We start from the raw sequence: 16,273 nt of genomic DNA on the forward strand, positions 1-16,273 counted from the left end.
TAAAAGATAAATCTTGAATTCATTATTAACCAGTTTGAAGAAAGGCATGAGAATCTCGCCAGAATTCAGGTGTGCTTTGTTTACTTAAGATTCCTGACCAGAAACAAGCTAAGTAGAGACCACTATGGGATTTTTAAGACATGTAGAACAGAGACTGAGAAGAATGGGAGCTTTTATGAACATCTCACCACTTCATTTTCTTTCCTTCTTCCTTCCCCAAACTGAAGGGCCCTAGAGACGATGGAAGCGACTGGCATTTTTCTCATTCTTCTGTAGTAATGAAAGCAGTGAGGAAGAGACGGTGGTGGCATGAGCAATGGCCAAAGTCCTTTGCTTGAAGCATCCAGAACTTGCTCTACAAATTTATTTCAACTTTGCTCTCAACTCCTTCACCTCAGAACACCTGGGAGACGGCAGTCAACAAGGATAGAGAGCAGAAAGCCGCGAAAAGAAATCTGGTTCAGCAACAGTGGTCACAGAGCTGGTCAAACCCGATGAAAGTGGAAGCCACATTTTCAAAAATCAGAGCCAGAATCTGACGAGCCCTCCCTGACGCCTGGAAAAGAAAACGATTTTCACTTTTCATTGGCCGACCCTCCCAGAGTCGAGACCTTGTTTCATTTTCATTGGTCATTGCTGCTGTCACGTCCTCTCACCACACCCAAAGCGCCCAGTGAGCTTTGGGGAAAAGTGATTTACAGAGGTCGGGGGCGGGAGTTCGCGAGCCGCTAGACTATTCCGCGCCCCCCGCCCCGCCGCTTCCTCCTCACGGCCCTGCCCCGCCCCCTGGCCTGAAGCCACGCCCCTTCCCCGGCCGGGCCCCGCCTCTCCCTCCAGAGAGGGCGGGGACCTAGTGGCGGCCGCAGCCGCAGGAATATGCTGGAAGCCGGCTGGCGGGCGCTGGGGAGGTGCTGAACGGACAGTTCCCGCCGCTTTATTTGCCCGGCGGCGGGTTGGAGGGTGGGGCGGCCTTAGAGTCCGCTGGGCACGTGAGCGATGGAGACCATCTGGATCTACCAGTTCCGCCTCATCGTCATCGGCGACTCCACCGTGGGAAAGTCGTGCCTCCTGCACCGCTTCACTCAGGGCCGCTTTCCTGGGCTGCGCTCCCCAGCCTGCGATCCCACCGTCGGCGTGGACTTCTTCTCCCGCCTGCTGGAGATCGAGCCCGGCAAGAGGATAAAGCTGCAGCTCTGGGACACGGCGGGACAGGAGCGGTTCAGGTAGGATCCCTGGCGCTGGGACCCCCCCAGGGATCGCGCCGCCCCCTCCGTCCGCCTGGGGCCCCCTCCCTAAGCGTTGGCCGCACCGGCCCGAGTCGGGAGGAGCTCTGGCCCTTCCCTCTCGAAAGTGCAAACACTCCATTCTCGCTTCCCCTTTGCCCCTCCTCTTCCAGGGACGACTTCCTCCTCCGCAATTTCTCACTTCTTTCTTTGGCTCCCATTTCCTGCGCCCTCTTTGCGTTTTTTCTTTCCCGCCTGAACCCTGGTTGCCCTCACCCGCCCCTCTTACCCAACGCTCTGGCCCTGCTGGCATTTTTATCCCCAACTCTTCGGCTCCCCCGCTGCTTTCTCCCCCAACTCAGCGTCCCTCGCTGCGCACGCCCTGACCTGGCCACCCTTCTCCAAGCTCCGCTTTTCCTCCTCTGACCGAGCAGCTTCCCATCTATGCGGAGAACTGCATAGAAGGATTCCCAGATTCGTGATTGATCCGTTTAGCTTCACAGCAAGCAGTGCTCCAGCCCAGATTACGGCATGAGCTCATTGGGCACCGTGCAGACGGAGATGAATGCGGTAATGGTCTGAACATCTCACAGCACCGAATGTGGTCATCAGAAATACAGGGCGAGGACCCGTAAGAATGTGTCTTGTACAGCAACCAAGGACACAGACACAGCTGAGGAGTTTTTGTTTGTGTGATTGTTATTGTTTCTTAAGGATTGAGTTGTCTTTAGAAGTTTGTCATCAGTGGTGCTTTGATGGAGAAAAGAGATGTGCATACTGAGATTTGTTAGGAACTTTTCCTTTATTTTATTTATAATAGGTACTTAACGTTCCAGGGTGATAATAAAACAGAAAATACTTTCTACGTGGAGGAGGAATACAAATAAATAGTCTCATTCTACATGCTCATTGAAACCCTGAAGGATTTCACAAAAGTGACTGCCAAATAAAAACTAAATGTAAATTGTATGCATTTCCTAAATATTTAAGATGGAATCAGATATGAAGCACATTTTTAAATTTTTAGGATTCGAGAACTTTTTTTTAGAGGAGGGTAAGGGATCTGATATATTGTAGTGTTTGGGACTTTCTAAAGGTTCTGTTATCAACTGGAACTCATTATAGCAAACATTTTGTAGTCTTCTGCTTTTGAAATCAGTACTTATTAACCATACTTCCCAAACATGGCTCCCCCTCACCCCATCCAACATCCATTCTGAGTGAGATCAGCCTACTTCTCTGAGAAAAAGAGAAAAAGCCTCCTTTAAAATAATTTTTCAAACTCTAATTCCTCATCTGTAAAATGGAGTCATTATGATCTCTAAGATTCATTACAGTTTTACCATTGTAAGGTTGAGAACAAATTCATTCACTTGTGATCTCAATCAGAGATGAACATTAAGATATTTCATGGTCAGTAAAAAGCATTTACTATAGCTCTTGTTCTACCCTCTAAAGTGAAGTAAAGTTGCTCAGTCATGTCCTACTCTTTGCGACCCCATGGACTGTAGCCTGCCAGGCTCCTCCATCCATGGGATTTTCCAGACAAGAATACTGGAGTGGGTTGCCATTTCTTTCTCCAGGGATCTTCCCAACCCAGAGATCGAACCCGGCTCTCCCGCATTGCAGGCAGACTCCTTACCCTCTGAGCCACTAAAATGAATATAATAAAAACATGTTCTTTATACCTTAACTTCTCTACCTTAACTTTATACCTTAAACTTCTAGCAACTACTGATAATTACAGCCACAGGAAGTACAGGTAGTAAAATCTTCTTGAGTCTAAAATGCTTTCCTTAAAAATAACTCTTTTTAAATTTTTTTTAAAAATTAATTAATTTCTTTTAATTGGAGGATAATTACTTTACAGTATTGTGATGGTTTTCGCCATACATTGACATGAATCAGCCATGGGTGCACATGTGTCCCCCCATCCTGAACCCCCCTCCCACTTCCCTCCCCACCCCATCCTTCTGCGTTGTCCCACAGCACTGGCTTTGAGTACCCTGTTTCATGCATCGAACTTGCACTGGTCATCTGTTTTACATATGGTAACATACATGTTTCAGTGCTATTCTCTCAAATCATCCCACCCTCACCTTCTCCCACATAGTGTAAAAGTCTGTTCTTTACATCTGTGTCTCTTTTTCTGCCCTGCACATAGGATTATCATTACCGTCTTTCTAAATTCCATATATATATGTTAATATACTCTGTTGGTGTTTCTCTTTCTGACTTACTTCATTCTGTATAATAGGCTCCAGTTTCATCCACCTCATTAGAACTAACTCAGATGCATTCTTTTTTTTATATCTGAGTAATATTCCATTGTATATATGTACCACAACTTCCTTATCCATTCATCTGCTGATGGACATCTAGGTTGCTTCCATGTCTTATTTATTTTAAAGAGTGCTGCAATGAACATTGAGGTACATGTGTCTCTTTCAGTTTTGGTTTCCTCAGTGTGTATGCCCAGCAGTGGGATTGCTGGGTTGTATGGCAGTTCTATTCCCAGTTATTTAAGGCAGTTCTCGTCCCAGTTGTTTAAGGAATCTCCACACTGTTCTCCATAGTGGCTGTACCAGTTTGCTTTCCCACCAACAGTGTGAGACAGTTCCCTTTTCTCCATACCCTCTCCAGCATTTATTGTTTGTAGACTTTTTGATGGCAGCCATTCTGACCTATGTGAGATGATACCTCATTGTGGTTTTGATTTGCATTTCTCTAATAATGAGTGATGTTGAGCATCTTTTCATGTTTTTAGTAGCCATCTGTGTGTCTTCTTTGGAGAAATGTCTATTTAGTTCTTTGGCCCACTTTTTGATTGGGTCATTTTTCTGGTATTGAGCTGCATGAGCTGCTTATATATTCTGGAGATTAATTCTTTGTCAGTTGTTTTGTTTGTTGCTATTTTCTCCCATTCTGAAGGCTGCCTTTTCACCTTGCTTAGTTTCCTTCCTTGTACAAAAGCTTTTAAGTTTAACTAGGTCCCATTTGTTTATTTTTGTTTTTATTTCCATTACTCTGGGAGGTGGGCCATAGAGGATGTTGTTGTGATTTACATCAGAGAATGTTCTGCCTTTGTTTTCTTCTAAGAGTTTTATAGTTTCTGGTCTTACATTAAGGTCTTTAATCCATAAAAGTAGCTCTTAAACTAATTGTAAGGGATGGTTGAATTGTTAGATTTTAAAGATCTTCTCTGCTAAATACATCATTGTTTTTTATTGCCTTTAAGAAGAATGTACATTTATTTTATATATACTATTTAAACTGGCTTCCCAGGTGGCCCAGTGGTAAAGAATCCTCCTGCCAATGCAGGAGATAAGTGTTTGATCTCTGGGTAGGGAAGATTCCCCTGGAGTAAGAAATGGCAACTCACTCCAGTATTCTTGCCTGGAAAATTTCATGGACGCAGGAGACTGGAGGGCTATAGTCCATGGGGTCACAAGGAGTCGGACATGACTGAGCACACACACACACATTTAAATCAGACAGTAACACTCATAATAATGCAAGGACATTTAGGGAACATTTACTGACAGTGAGTCATACTATATTTTGTTTGGCTCTCTACCAAAGATGTATTCCTAAATACATATATATTCCAGTAGCTGCCTCCAAATACTTGCTTTTCTCTCATTTAGCAGAACATTTCTCCATAAAATTGCATTAAACAATTATTGTTAAATCATTCTGTACCTTCCTCTAAGAAAATACAGATACTTGTTTTGAGTAAGCGCATTTGTTTCATAGAAAGGTACTGTATAGTTCATGAATGTATAGTCCTGTCATTAGTTATAATCATATTGTTTAACTGTAATCATAGGAATTTGTGGGAAACATTCCAATTACATTCTGTTTGGAGGTTTATTGGTGATCAGATATAAACAAAAACAAATCAGTTTTAGATAGTTCAGGAGATAGCTTAAAAGCATGAACACATATGTTACAGAACAACAAAATAGTAAGCTGATGATTATGACATAAATAGCCTTCAGTTATCTTTTTTTGGGGAGGGGGGGCTTCCCTTGTGGTTCAGCTGGTAAAGAATCTGCCTGCAATGCGGGAGACCTGGGCTCGATCCCTGGGTTGGGAAGATCCCCTGGAGAAGGGAAAGGCCACCCACTCCAGTATTCTGGCCTGGAAAATTCCGTAGACTGTATAGTCCATGGGGTTGCAAAGAGTCAGACATGACTGAGCGACTTTCACTTTTCATCTTTTTTTTTTTACCGAACTTTATTGAAGTATAATTGATAAAGCCTTAGTTTTTAAAATTCAGAGCATATATTAATATGCTTGTAGCCAGTAACTAGTTACAAAAAATAAAAAAGAATAAAATCAAAGTGAAGAAAGTTTAGAAAAATGATGAATATGTGAGCATCTGTAAATTGTAGCATAATACTCAATTGTTAGTTTTTATTATTAACACTGTTTTAGTCAGAATAAATGTTAAATTGCTGTATTAAGGATACTTAATATTACAGTGTCTTTATTAACGATAGTTTATTTCTCTCTTGTGTAACAGTCTCAAGGTGAGTGGTCAGTCATTCAGGACCATCATTCAGATGCCTTCTCTCTTACTTTCCTACCATCCCTAGAACATTATCATCATCTCTGTGGACAAAGCTGGGTTGTAGGCACACTGTGTGCCTGTTCAGGGAGAGGGGAAAGAAAGGATCTAAATCAAGCAATATTTCTTTTAAGCAGGTGAGGCCAGTGTGGTGCAGATTACTTCAGCTCTCACTTCATTGAGGAGACATAGGTTATAAGGCCACACTTATGCAGAGCTACCATGTGCTCAGGGAAAAGGGAAGATGGATTTGGCATTGTAGGCACTGGGTGGAAACTAACAATCACCACTTCTATTTTTAATCATCATAGTGGAAGACGGGTAGCAGGAAAGGAAACAAAAATATTGTTTAACAGTATTAATAGGGATAAATAATTGTAAATATGACTAGACATACAGAAAGCACCAAATGTAAGAATATAAATTTTGAATTTTTCTCATGAAAAGCATTTAAGGCAATATGAAGATAAAATGAAACACAGCAACATTAGCTGTGGGGATAGAAAATCTGAAGCTTTGAGCCAGATTTGGCCTTTTATTTCATGTTGTGTGGCCTTTTGGGCATTACAGTTACAGCCAGCGGTTGTAAAGCTTGGAGAATAATGTCCTCCTAGTCCAGTGCTTCTCAAAATGTGTTCTACAGAACACTCACACCATGTGATGCTTTTTAAAGGATGGGTTCTCTTATCAAATAAGTTTTAAAATCCTTGTACTCCATTTCTCTCTTACAAAATTCATATCAAAGACTCCAAGAAGTCTTAAGTAAAGAAAACTGTTTACCTTTGATTAAACTAGCATTTCATCATTTAGTTGAGGGGCTAATCTTAAAATATGAAAATCTATGATTAGTAGTGTTCTAAGTAGTATAATTTGGGGAAAACTCCTTTGATGAATTGCTTTAGTCACATTCATTGAGCAGAACCAAGTAAACTGTTGAAGTTTGGAGCAATGGAAAACCTGCAGGTATTAGTTAACCTTTTCCTCTAGCCCCTCTTCTCCTGTGTATCTTTCTCTTCCTTAGGTGTCTTACCTTTCCTTAAACTCCATATTTTTAAATTTTCCTTTACCCTCTTCATCTGTCAGTTTCTACTCATAGTTTCCTTCCACCTTCTCTTCTTTCATTTCATTTTAATGTGTCTTTTATGATCTCATTTCTTTTTAGCTTAGTTCTCCTTATTTATCCCTCTCCCTCCCTTATGTCTCTGTTTTTTCCTTTGTCACTTCAAAACATTCATATGAAGTAAATATTTAAAAGTGGTTTGTCTTCTGTTCATAATTTTAAAAGTAAGCATCATGAACATTTTCTCTTTTTCCCTAAGAGATCATTGAAGATTCCTAAACTAAACAGGTTTTTCTTTTGTTGTTAATTAATTATTTATGTTTGGCTGCACTTGGTCTCCATTGCTCTGCGCCGCCTTTCTCTCATTGCAGCAAGTGGGGGCTGCTCTTCATTGCAGAGCACGTGCTTCTCGTTGTGCTGGCTTCTCTTGTTGCAGGAGCATAGGCTCTAGGTGCGTGCGCTTCAGTAGTTGTACCACTCCAGCCCAGAAGTTGCTGCATGCAGGCTGTAGGGTGCACCGGCTCTAGGGTGCCTGGGCTCAGTAGTTGTGGCGGCATGACCTTAGTTGCTCTGCAGCATGTGGAATCTTCCCGGACCAGGGATCAGCCCCATGTTCCCTGCCTTGGCAGGCAGATTCTTTACCACTGCACCACCCTGGAAGTACTGTTTTTGTTTTTTAAGGAATCTTTATTTGATCTCCACCCTCTTTACTGTGGTTCATGATCGTCAGCAGAGATTTTCTGATAGGGGATTGGTGGGCTCATAATTACATAGGTAACAAGCAATGGCACCCCACTCCAGTACTCTTGCCTGGAAAATCCCATAGACGGAGGAGCCTGGTAGGCTGCAGTCCATGGGGTCGCTAAGAGTCGGACATGACTGAGCAAATTCACTTTCCCTTTTCCCTTTCGTGCACTGGAGAAGGAAATGGCAACCCACTCCAGTATTCTTGCCTGGAGAATCCCAGGGACGGCGGAGCCTGGTGGGCTGCTGTCTATGGGGCTGCACAGAGTTGGCCACGACTGAAGCAACTTAGCAGCAACAGCAGCAACAGAACAAAGACTGTCTGCAATTAAGTGCTGTAATCATTGCAGTCTGCTGTAGTTCCAAGTTATTAGAAACAATAGAAAGCTGGGCTCTATTTGTATTGAGTGATCAGATAATGCAGGTTTCGATTAAAATTATTTGTGTTGTAAGTAACAGAAATGAAGCCAAATTAGATTAGATATAAGGGATAAATTATAAATGATACCGATTTCATGAGAAGCAAAATCTCAGTGAACATACAGGTGTTCTAACATGTATTTGTGGATTTTCTCTCTAGTCTATTTCCATTATTCAGTGCTGTCAGCTCCCGACTGTCTCGTCTCTGAGCCTCTTATTCAAATTCTTAAAAGAAAAAATATCATTGATTTTTGATTGGCCAGTGAGTCAGCTCCCCTAGCGTTGGTTTATTAAGATAATATACACATAAAATACAAAGGAATTATACAAATATCAAGATATGTTTTATGAGTCATACAAAGCAAATGAATCTGTAGGAGTCTACTTTTTGGGAAAGAGAAATTCACAGAAGAAAAAAGTGAGCAGTCACCCCAAAAAGTATACTTTCTCATGTTTCAGAGTAAAATGGTATGTAAAAAGAAGCCAGCATCATTTCTAACAAGTGTAGCAGAATGTGGAAAGATGACCCTTGCAGCCAAGTGTATTTTTATATGCTGAAATTTATTTTTGCTGTCCATTCAGAACATTCAGACCATTTTGAGTGATTGCATAGTCAGTACAGTTAAGAAGCTAGCCATTAATGTCAAAAACCTGTGATTAGTTTTCTTAATTTCCTTTTTCTTCAGTGAATCAATTGATTTCGCCTATGTAGCTATAACCTCCAGAGAAGCCAGTGGCACCCCACTCCAGTACTCTTGCCTGGAAAATCCCATGGACAGAGGAGCCTGGTAGGCTGCAGTCCATGGGGTCACTAAGAGTCGAACACGACTGAGCGACTTCACTTTCACTTTTCACTTTCATGCATTGGAGAAGGAAATGGCAACCCACTCCAGTGTTCTTGCCTGGAGAATCCCAGGGACAAGGGAGCCTGGTGGGCTGCCATCTATGGGGTCACACAGAGTTGGACACGACTGAAGTGACTTAGCAGCAGCAGCAGCAGTTCTGTACATAAGCATGACTGAGTAACTGTCAATGGCTTGGTGGCATATTATTTTATTTTGGCTTAAAATCTTAGTGTTCTTTAAAACATTCTTAAAATGTACTGAATTTTGTTTTTTCTATTTGCTTCCTATGGTAATGATTCATTTTTAATTGAGGAACAACATGCTAAATAAAATTATTTTTTTACTGGTAGTAAGTCTTTAAGACCATCCACTCATACCACTATCTAGGATAAAAATAAACCATCAAAAATGTCACAATGCCAAAAGAATTGGTAAGGTAACAGAGACTTTTCTCTTAGGTTTATTTTCACTTCACTGAGCGCATATAATGAGTGCATTAGAGTCACCTGAGAAAAGTCTTTAGCAAGCCAGGCCCCGAAAGTTATCAATGACTTTTCTTGGCAAAATATTATCCTTCCATGGTGGCCCAGACCATAAAGAATCTCCCTGCAGTACAGATAGACCTGGGTTCAATATTTGGGTTGGGAAAAATCCCCTAGAGAAGGGAATGGCTACCCACTCCAGTATTCTTACCTGGAGATATTTCCATGGACAGAGGAGTCTGGTGGGCTACAATGTCTAGGGTCACAAAGAGTTGCACACAACTGAAGGTATTTAGCATGCATGTGTATGCCTATTTCTTCCCCTACTTTTTGTGTAATTGGTGAGAATCTCTGTCTAAATTATCTTATCATTAAATTATCATTAAAGTGGTTTTTCATCTGATTCTTCAGCCTTTCCAAGTGTATTTCTGTTTTGTAGGACTTAGTGTGATATGGCGTGAAACAGATAAGGCTAAAGGACAGCCTTAATAACAGATTCCTGCCTCAGAAACACAAAAGAATAATGTGTGGCCCGAACTGAAGCCTCTTCTCTGAGGAGAGGTCAAGAGAGAATACTGCAAATGGGAGTTAGATATTATGAACTTCTTGGCTATAAGAGAAGACATTAAAAAAGATTCTCAAATTCTAGGCATTGCTTATCATTTTTCTTCAGAGTAGCATTTTTCAAAGTAATAGGTATAATTTGAGTAAAAGTTTCCTTGATCAAATACTTTTAGAAATGCTGGGGGTTTGCAAGATTTCTCAGAGCTTTTATTATAATATTAATATTCTAATATACTTTGTAAACACCCAAGACATACATGGTGTTTCCCAACCCAGAGTCCCATTACATAAAATGGGAAAGAGTAGCGATCTCCTCAAGAAAATCAGAGACACCAAGGGAACATTTCATGCAAAGATGAGCACAATAAAAGACAGAAATGGTACGGACCTAACAGAAGCAGAAGATATTAAGAAGAGGTGGCAAGAATACACAGAAGAACTATACAAAAAAGATCTTCATGACCCAGATAACTACAATGGTGTGATCACTCACCTAGAGCCAGACATCCTGGAATGTGAAGTCAAATGGGCCTTAGGAAGCATCACTACAAACAAAGCTAGTGGAGGTGATGGAATTCCAGTTGCACTATTTCAAATCCTAAGATGATGCTGTGAAAGTGCTGCACTCAATACACCAGCAAATCTGGAAAACTCAGCAGTGGCCACAGGACCGGAAGAGGTCAGTTTTCATTCCAATCCCAAAGAAAGGCAATGCCAAAGAATGTTCAAACTACCGCACAATTGTGCTCATTTCACATGTTAGCAAAGTAATGCTCAATTCTCCCAAGCCAGGTTTCAACAGTACATGAACCAAGAACTTCCAGATGTTCAAGCTGGATTTAGAAAAGGCGAGGGAACAAGAGATCAAATTGCCAACATCCACTGGATCATTGAAAAAGCAAGAGAATTCCAGAAACACATCTACTTCTGTTTCATTGACTACACTAAAGTGTTTGACTGTGTGGATTACAACAAACTGTGGAAAATTCTTCAAGCGATGGGAATACCAGACCACTTTACCTGCCTCCTGAGAAATCTGTATGCAGGTCAAGAAGCAACAGTTAGAACTGGACATGGAACAACAGACTGGTTCCAAATCGGGAAAGGAGTACATCAAGGCTGTATATTGTCACCCTGCTTATTTAACTTACATGCAGAGTTATATCATGAGAAATGCCAGCCTGGATGAAGCATAAGCTGGAATCAAGATTGCCGGGAGAAATATCAATGACCTCAGCTATGCAGATGACACCACCGTTATGGCAGAAAGTGAAGAACTAAAGAGCCTCTTCATGAAAATGAAAGAGAAGAGTGAAAAAGTTGTCTTAAAACTCAACATTCAGAAAACTACGATCATGGCATCTGGTCCCATCAATTCATGGCAAATAGATGGGGAAAAAACGGAAACAGTGACAGACTTTATTTTCTTGGGCTCCAAAATCACTGCAGATGGTGACTGCAGCCATGAAATTAAAAGATGTTTGCTCCTTGGAAGAAAAACTATGACCAACCTAGACAGCATATTAAAAAGCAGAGACATTACTTTGCCGGCAAAGGTCCGTCTAGTCAAAGCTATGGTTTTTCCAGTAGTCATGTATAGATGTGAGAGTTGGACCATAAAGAAAGCTGACTGCCAAAGAATTGATGCTTTCGAACTGTGGTGTTGGAGAAGACTCTTGAGAATCCCTTGGACTGCAAGGAGATCCAACCAGTCCATCCTAAAGGAAATCAGTCCTGAATATTCATTGTAAGGACTGATGCTGAAGCTGAAGTTCCAATACTTTGGCCATCTGATGGGAAGAACTGACTCATTGGAAAAGACCCTGATGCTGAGAAAGATTGAAGGCAGGAGGAGAAGGGAACAACAGAGGATGAGATGGTTGGATGGCATAACTCACATGATGGACATGAGTTTAAGTAAACTCCAGGGAATTGGTGATGGACAGGGAGGCCTGGCGTGCTGCAGTCCATGGGGTTGTAAAGAGTCAGACACGACTGATTGACTGAACTGAACTGAACTGATTTTGAGAATCAATAGAGAGATTAGAACACTTCAAAGAAAAAGTGTAGGCAATTCCTTAAATTTTAGGATATATTTGAGAACCTCTCATGGTTTCTTCTCTCATTTGATTCATTGTCTCTTTTTTAAAATTATTTATTATTTTAGTTTTGACTGTGCAAGGTCTTTGTTGCTGCACAGGTTTTTCTCTAATTGCAATCAGCAGTGGCTACTCTCTAGTTGTGGTGCACAGGCTTCTCACTGCAGTGGATTCTCTTGTTGCAGAGCACAGGGTCTTGGGTGCGCAGACTTCAGTAGTTGAGGCACCTGGGCTCAGTAGTTGCAGCTCCCAAGCTCTAGAGCACAGGCTCAGTACTTGTGGCACATGGGCTTAGTTGTTCCATGGCATGTGGGATCTTCCTGGGTCAGGGATTGATCCTATGTCTCTTGAATTGACAGGCGAATTCTTTAACGCTGAGCCACCAGGGAAGCCCTCTCTCTTTGGCTGGTGCTGCTAGATGACTTCTTCAGGTCTCCCTTTCAAAATTAAAAGGTTCCCTCACTTGTTTTAAGGGCTACAGAAAGGTTATGGGAGTAGGAAATCAAAAGTTAGTGAAGCAAATATAAGAAGAAATTTAAGACATATTTGATAGGACTAGAGATTAGACTCTGAAAAGAGAATTAGAAGTAGAAGAGAAGATATAACTAATTGTGTAGGAGAGAACTATTGGAGGCAAGGTAAATTACTGAGAGTTGAATTGAAAATAAAATCCAAGAAAATTCCGTGGACTGTATAGTCCATGGGGTGGCAAAGAGTCACACACGGCTGAGCGACTTTCACTTTCACTTTTAGGCTTCCTGGAGAACTGAGTTGGTAAAGAATCCGCCTGCAATGCCGGAGACCCCGGTTCCATCCCTGGGTTGAGAAGATCCCCTGGAGAAGGGAAAGGCCCCCCACTCCAGTATTCTCTCCTGGAGAAGTCCGTGGGCTGGGTAGCCCATGGGTCACAAAGAGTCGGACACGAGTGAGTGACTTTCACCTCACCTCCGTGTAGTTTCTACCTTGAAAAATAGTTTGTTTGTGTACAACCCCGCCCCACTCCCATCTCTGTAGATCCACGTTAATTACTGTGTCTCCTCAAGCCATTATTTTTCTGCTATATTCAGAAACAAAAGGAGAAATAGCTTTACACAATAGAAGTGGTACTGACAACTGACAGCAAACACTTGTGGCTGCAATGACAATCAGCATGCAGTACTCAGTGACTGTACTGCCACACTTAGTAACAGGAATGAACCCAACCCACTGCAACAGAAGAATTTATATGAAGTTTTTTGCCTTGATAAACAAGGAAAGATACTGGGTATTAAGCAAAGCTACAAGCAAATACTGGCTATGGTGTCCTAAAATTTCAAAAGTACTATGAACTAGCTTTCTATTTTTTTTGAGAGAACTGAAATACATCAGGATCATGATTTACCTGTGGAAATCTATGCATTTATTTAAGTAACTGGGTACGAGGCACTAGATACAAAAATAGATGTAAAAATAAATAAGATATAGTCTCATGTTCAAGGTCCATGCTGTCTCTATACTGGATAGAGTACAGACTATATTGCAGTCCAGAAACTGGCCAAATATGGTACTTTAAATGATACAGAATTTTGTTTCTCTCTCCCCTGTGTTAATAGTCCAGCCTGAGCAGTTTTGGACTATCTAGGTGACTATGCCTCAGCATCAGTTTCCAGGGTTTTCCAGTTATTGCCATTCCTAACAAGCAAGAAGGAGAAAGAAACAGCCTAGGGCAGACGGTTCCTTTAAGCAAATGAACCTCAGACTGCACATGTAATTTATCATGTTCCATTGACCCAAACTTAGTGATATGCCAAAACTAACTGTAAGAAAACTGGGGAAATATATAGTTTCTATATGAGTTGCTATGTGCAAGCAAAAACTCATGGAGTTCTATTACTAAAAGAAGACAGGGAGAATAGACCCTGGGGGACAACTAGAGATCTTTCTCACAGGCTCATAGCAAAGAAAGATAATAAATAATTGAAATAAAAGCTGGTAAGTACTAAAATAAGTTCTGGTGGCAGAACAAAGCGAGAAATTGTCTTCTGTGTGTAGGGTGAGGGCTTGTTTCAGAGGATGTATCTGAAAGAATGTGGTCCTTGCTGCTGGGACATGAAGGACATGTCAGTAGTAAGAGAAATAACAATAGGAAGCAATAACAATAAACTGGAAGAAGTGGCTTCCAATAATGACAGCAGATTGAATACCTATGCCTTTTTTAGCTTTTTTTTTCCTGAAACCTCACTAAAGTGACAGTAGTTTTGTTTTTTAACCATAGATCCTAGCAAGAACAGGTAACAAGACAACAGCAAAAAAAAATTTGAAGTAAGGAAGCAGATGGAGGAATGGTACATGAATTAGCAATTTAAAGAAAATTAGCTTCTAAGCTAGGGGGTGGGAAAAGTGAAAAGCCAAACCAGTATATATCATTGAGTCCTCTAAAGACCCAGGAAATGGTGACACAAGATACTCCTGAATTAGGGATGCTAAAATAAGGATCATTGATTGTCAATTTGTTTAAGAAAGATTGGGTCCTCACATCCCCTCCATCATTCCATGTAACAGTTGACTTCCTCTTTCCGCACACTGGCAAAAAACTAGAAATTTATTCTTTGAAAAAGAGTTAAACATAGAATCTCTTGCTGAAATGATCAGGGATCCCTTATTAAAAGTAAGGACTTTAAGTGAGTGTGTACATGTATGCTAAGACTATCTAGTCTTCTTCCCTGTCTTAGCTTCCAGAATGCTGGCAATCATACCTTCACCCTTCAAACAGAATATTGGTGAAATCATTTCAGAAGAATTTGACCAGGCCAAGAAGAAAGACTTAAGATACCAACATTAGCAATTCCTCAACTAAATAATCCATCCTGATCATCCTATGAGTTAGGCTTTTAATCTCAATGAAAGATTACAAGAAATATTAGGAAATCCAAAATATTATGAAATCTAGAGACTGAAATAAACTGAAGCCAAAAGCAACCAGAAAAACAAATTTAATAAGGGAGAAGGGAATGTTTAAGAAGTACATCCCCTCCCCCCCCAAAAAAAACCCTCTCCGAGGGAAAATAGGAAAATAATGAAATCATAAAAGAAGAATAGATATTGTTTTTTCAAAAAAATATTCTGAGGAAAAAAAAGAGCTTTTGGAAACATAATAGAAAAAATAAAACACTTAATATAAAGTTGGGGAAGTCTCTCAAAAAATAGGACAAAAGAACAAAGACTTAGAAAATAGGAAAATATATATGTGTGTATATATATATATATTTTTTTTTTTTTTTTTTTAGTTAGAGGACTGTTCCAGTAGGTTCAATAAAAACGCAACAGGCATTCCAGAAAAACGGAACAGAGAAAACAGGAAAGAAATGATCATGAAGCAATTAAAAAAATTTTTCCAAGATGTAGGGACCTGAGTTTTCAGATTAGAAGGGTCAGGCACAGCAGATGAAAGTAGACACGTTCTAAGGGACATTATCATGAAATTCTAAACCGCGGGACCACAGAAAAGTTCCTACAAACTTCTCGAGTAGGGGAGGGAAGGGACATGGATAATAGGTAATAGGTCACATTAAAAAGATCAGGAATCAGATTGACGTCACACTTCCTGTAAACAACAATTGAACCTAGAAGGCAATGGAAAGACTTCAAAATTCTGAAAGAATTCTGTATCTGACCATTCAACTGTGAAAACAGAATAAAAACATGCAAAACTTCAAAATATTACCTCATGCATCTTTTTTTTTTTTAAGCTTTTTATTTTGTTTTAGGGTATAGCCGATTTAACAATGTTGTGATTCAGGTGAACAGGAAAGTGACTCAGCCATACATACGTGTGTATCCATTCTCCCCGAAACTCCCCTCCCATCCAGGCTGCCACATAACACTGAGCAGAGTTCCCTGTACTGGACAGTATGTCCCTACTGGTAATCCATTTTAAATATAGCAGTGTGTACATGTCCATCCCAAACTCCTTAACTATCCCTTTCCCTCATCGTTCCCCCTGGCAGCCACAGTTCATTCTCTAAGTCTGTGAGTCTGTTTCTGTTTTGTAAATATGTTCATTTGTATTATTTCTTTTCAGATTCGACATTAAGGGATGTCATATGATGTTTCTCCTTCTCTGTCTGACTTAACTTCACTCAGTATGACAATCTCTAGGTCCACCCATGTTGCTGCAAATAGCATTATTTCATTCTTTTTCACGACTGTGTAATATTCCATTGTGTATATGCACCGCATCTTTATCCATCGCTCTGTTGATGGGCATCTAGGCTGCATCCATGT

The 16,273-nt window shown here is 40.7% G+C and overlaps 1 protein-coding gene across 2 annotated transcripts in view; it reads left to right on the plus strand.

Moving 5' to 3' along the window:
* The first annotated feature begins 831 nt into the window (after positions 1–831).
* Positions 832–16,273, plus strand: part of RAB39A (RAB39A, member RAS oncogene family) — a 33,063-nt gene continuing 17,621 nt past the window's right edge. The window contains exon 1 of one of the 2 annotated variants that reach the window (XM_081545339.1): positions 832–1,223. In XM_081545339.1, coding sequence (XP_081401465.1) covers positions 997–1,223 — 227 coding nt within the window. In that variant the 5' untranslated portion in view covers positions 832–996. The remainder of the gene's footprint in view (positions 1,224–16,273) is intronic. The other variant, XM_081545340.1, reaches the window with a different exon arrangement.

Source organism: Giraffa tippelskirchi, chromosome 11 (assembly GCF_054371585.1).
Source record: "Giraffa tippelskirchi isolate mGirTip1 chromosome 11, T2T-mGirTip1v1.2.pri, whole genome shotgun sequence".
NCBI lineage: Eukaryota > Metazoa > Chordata > Mammalia > Artiodactyla > Giraffidae > Giraffa > Giraffa tippelskirchi.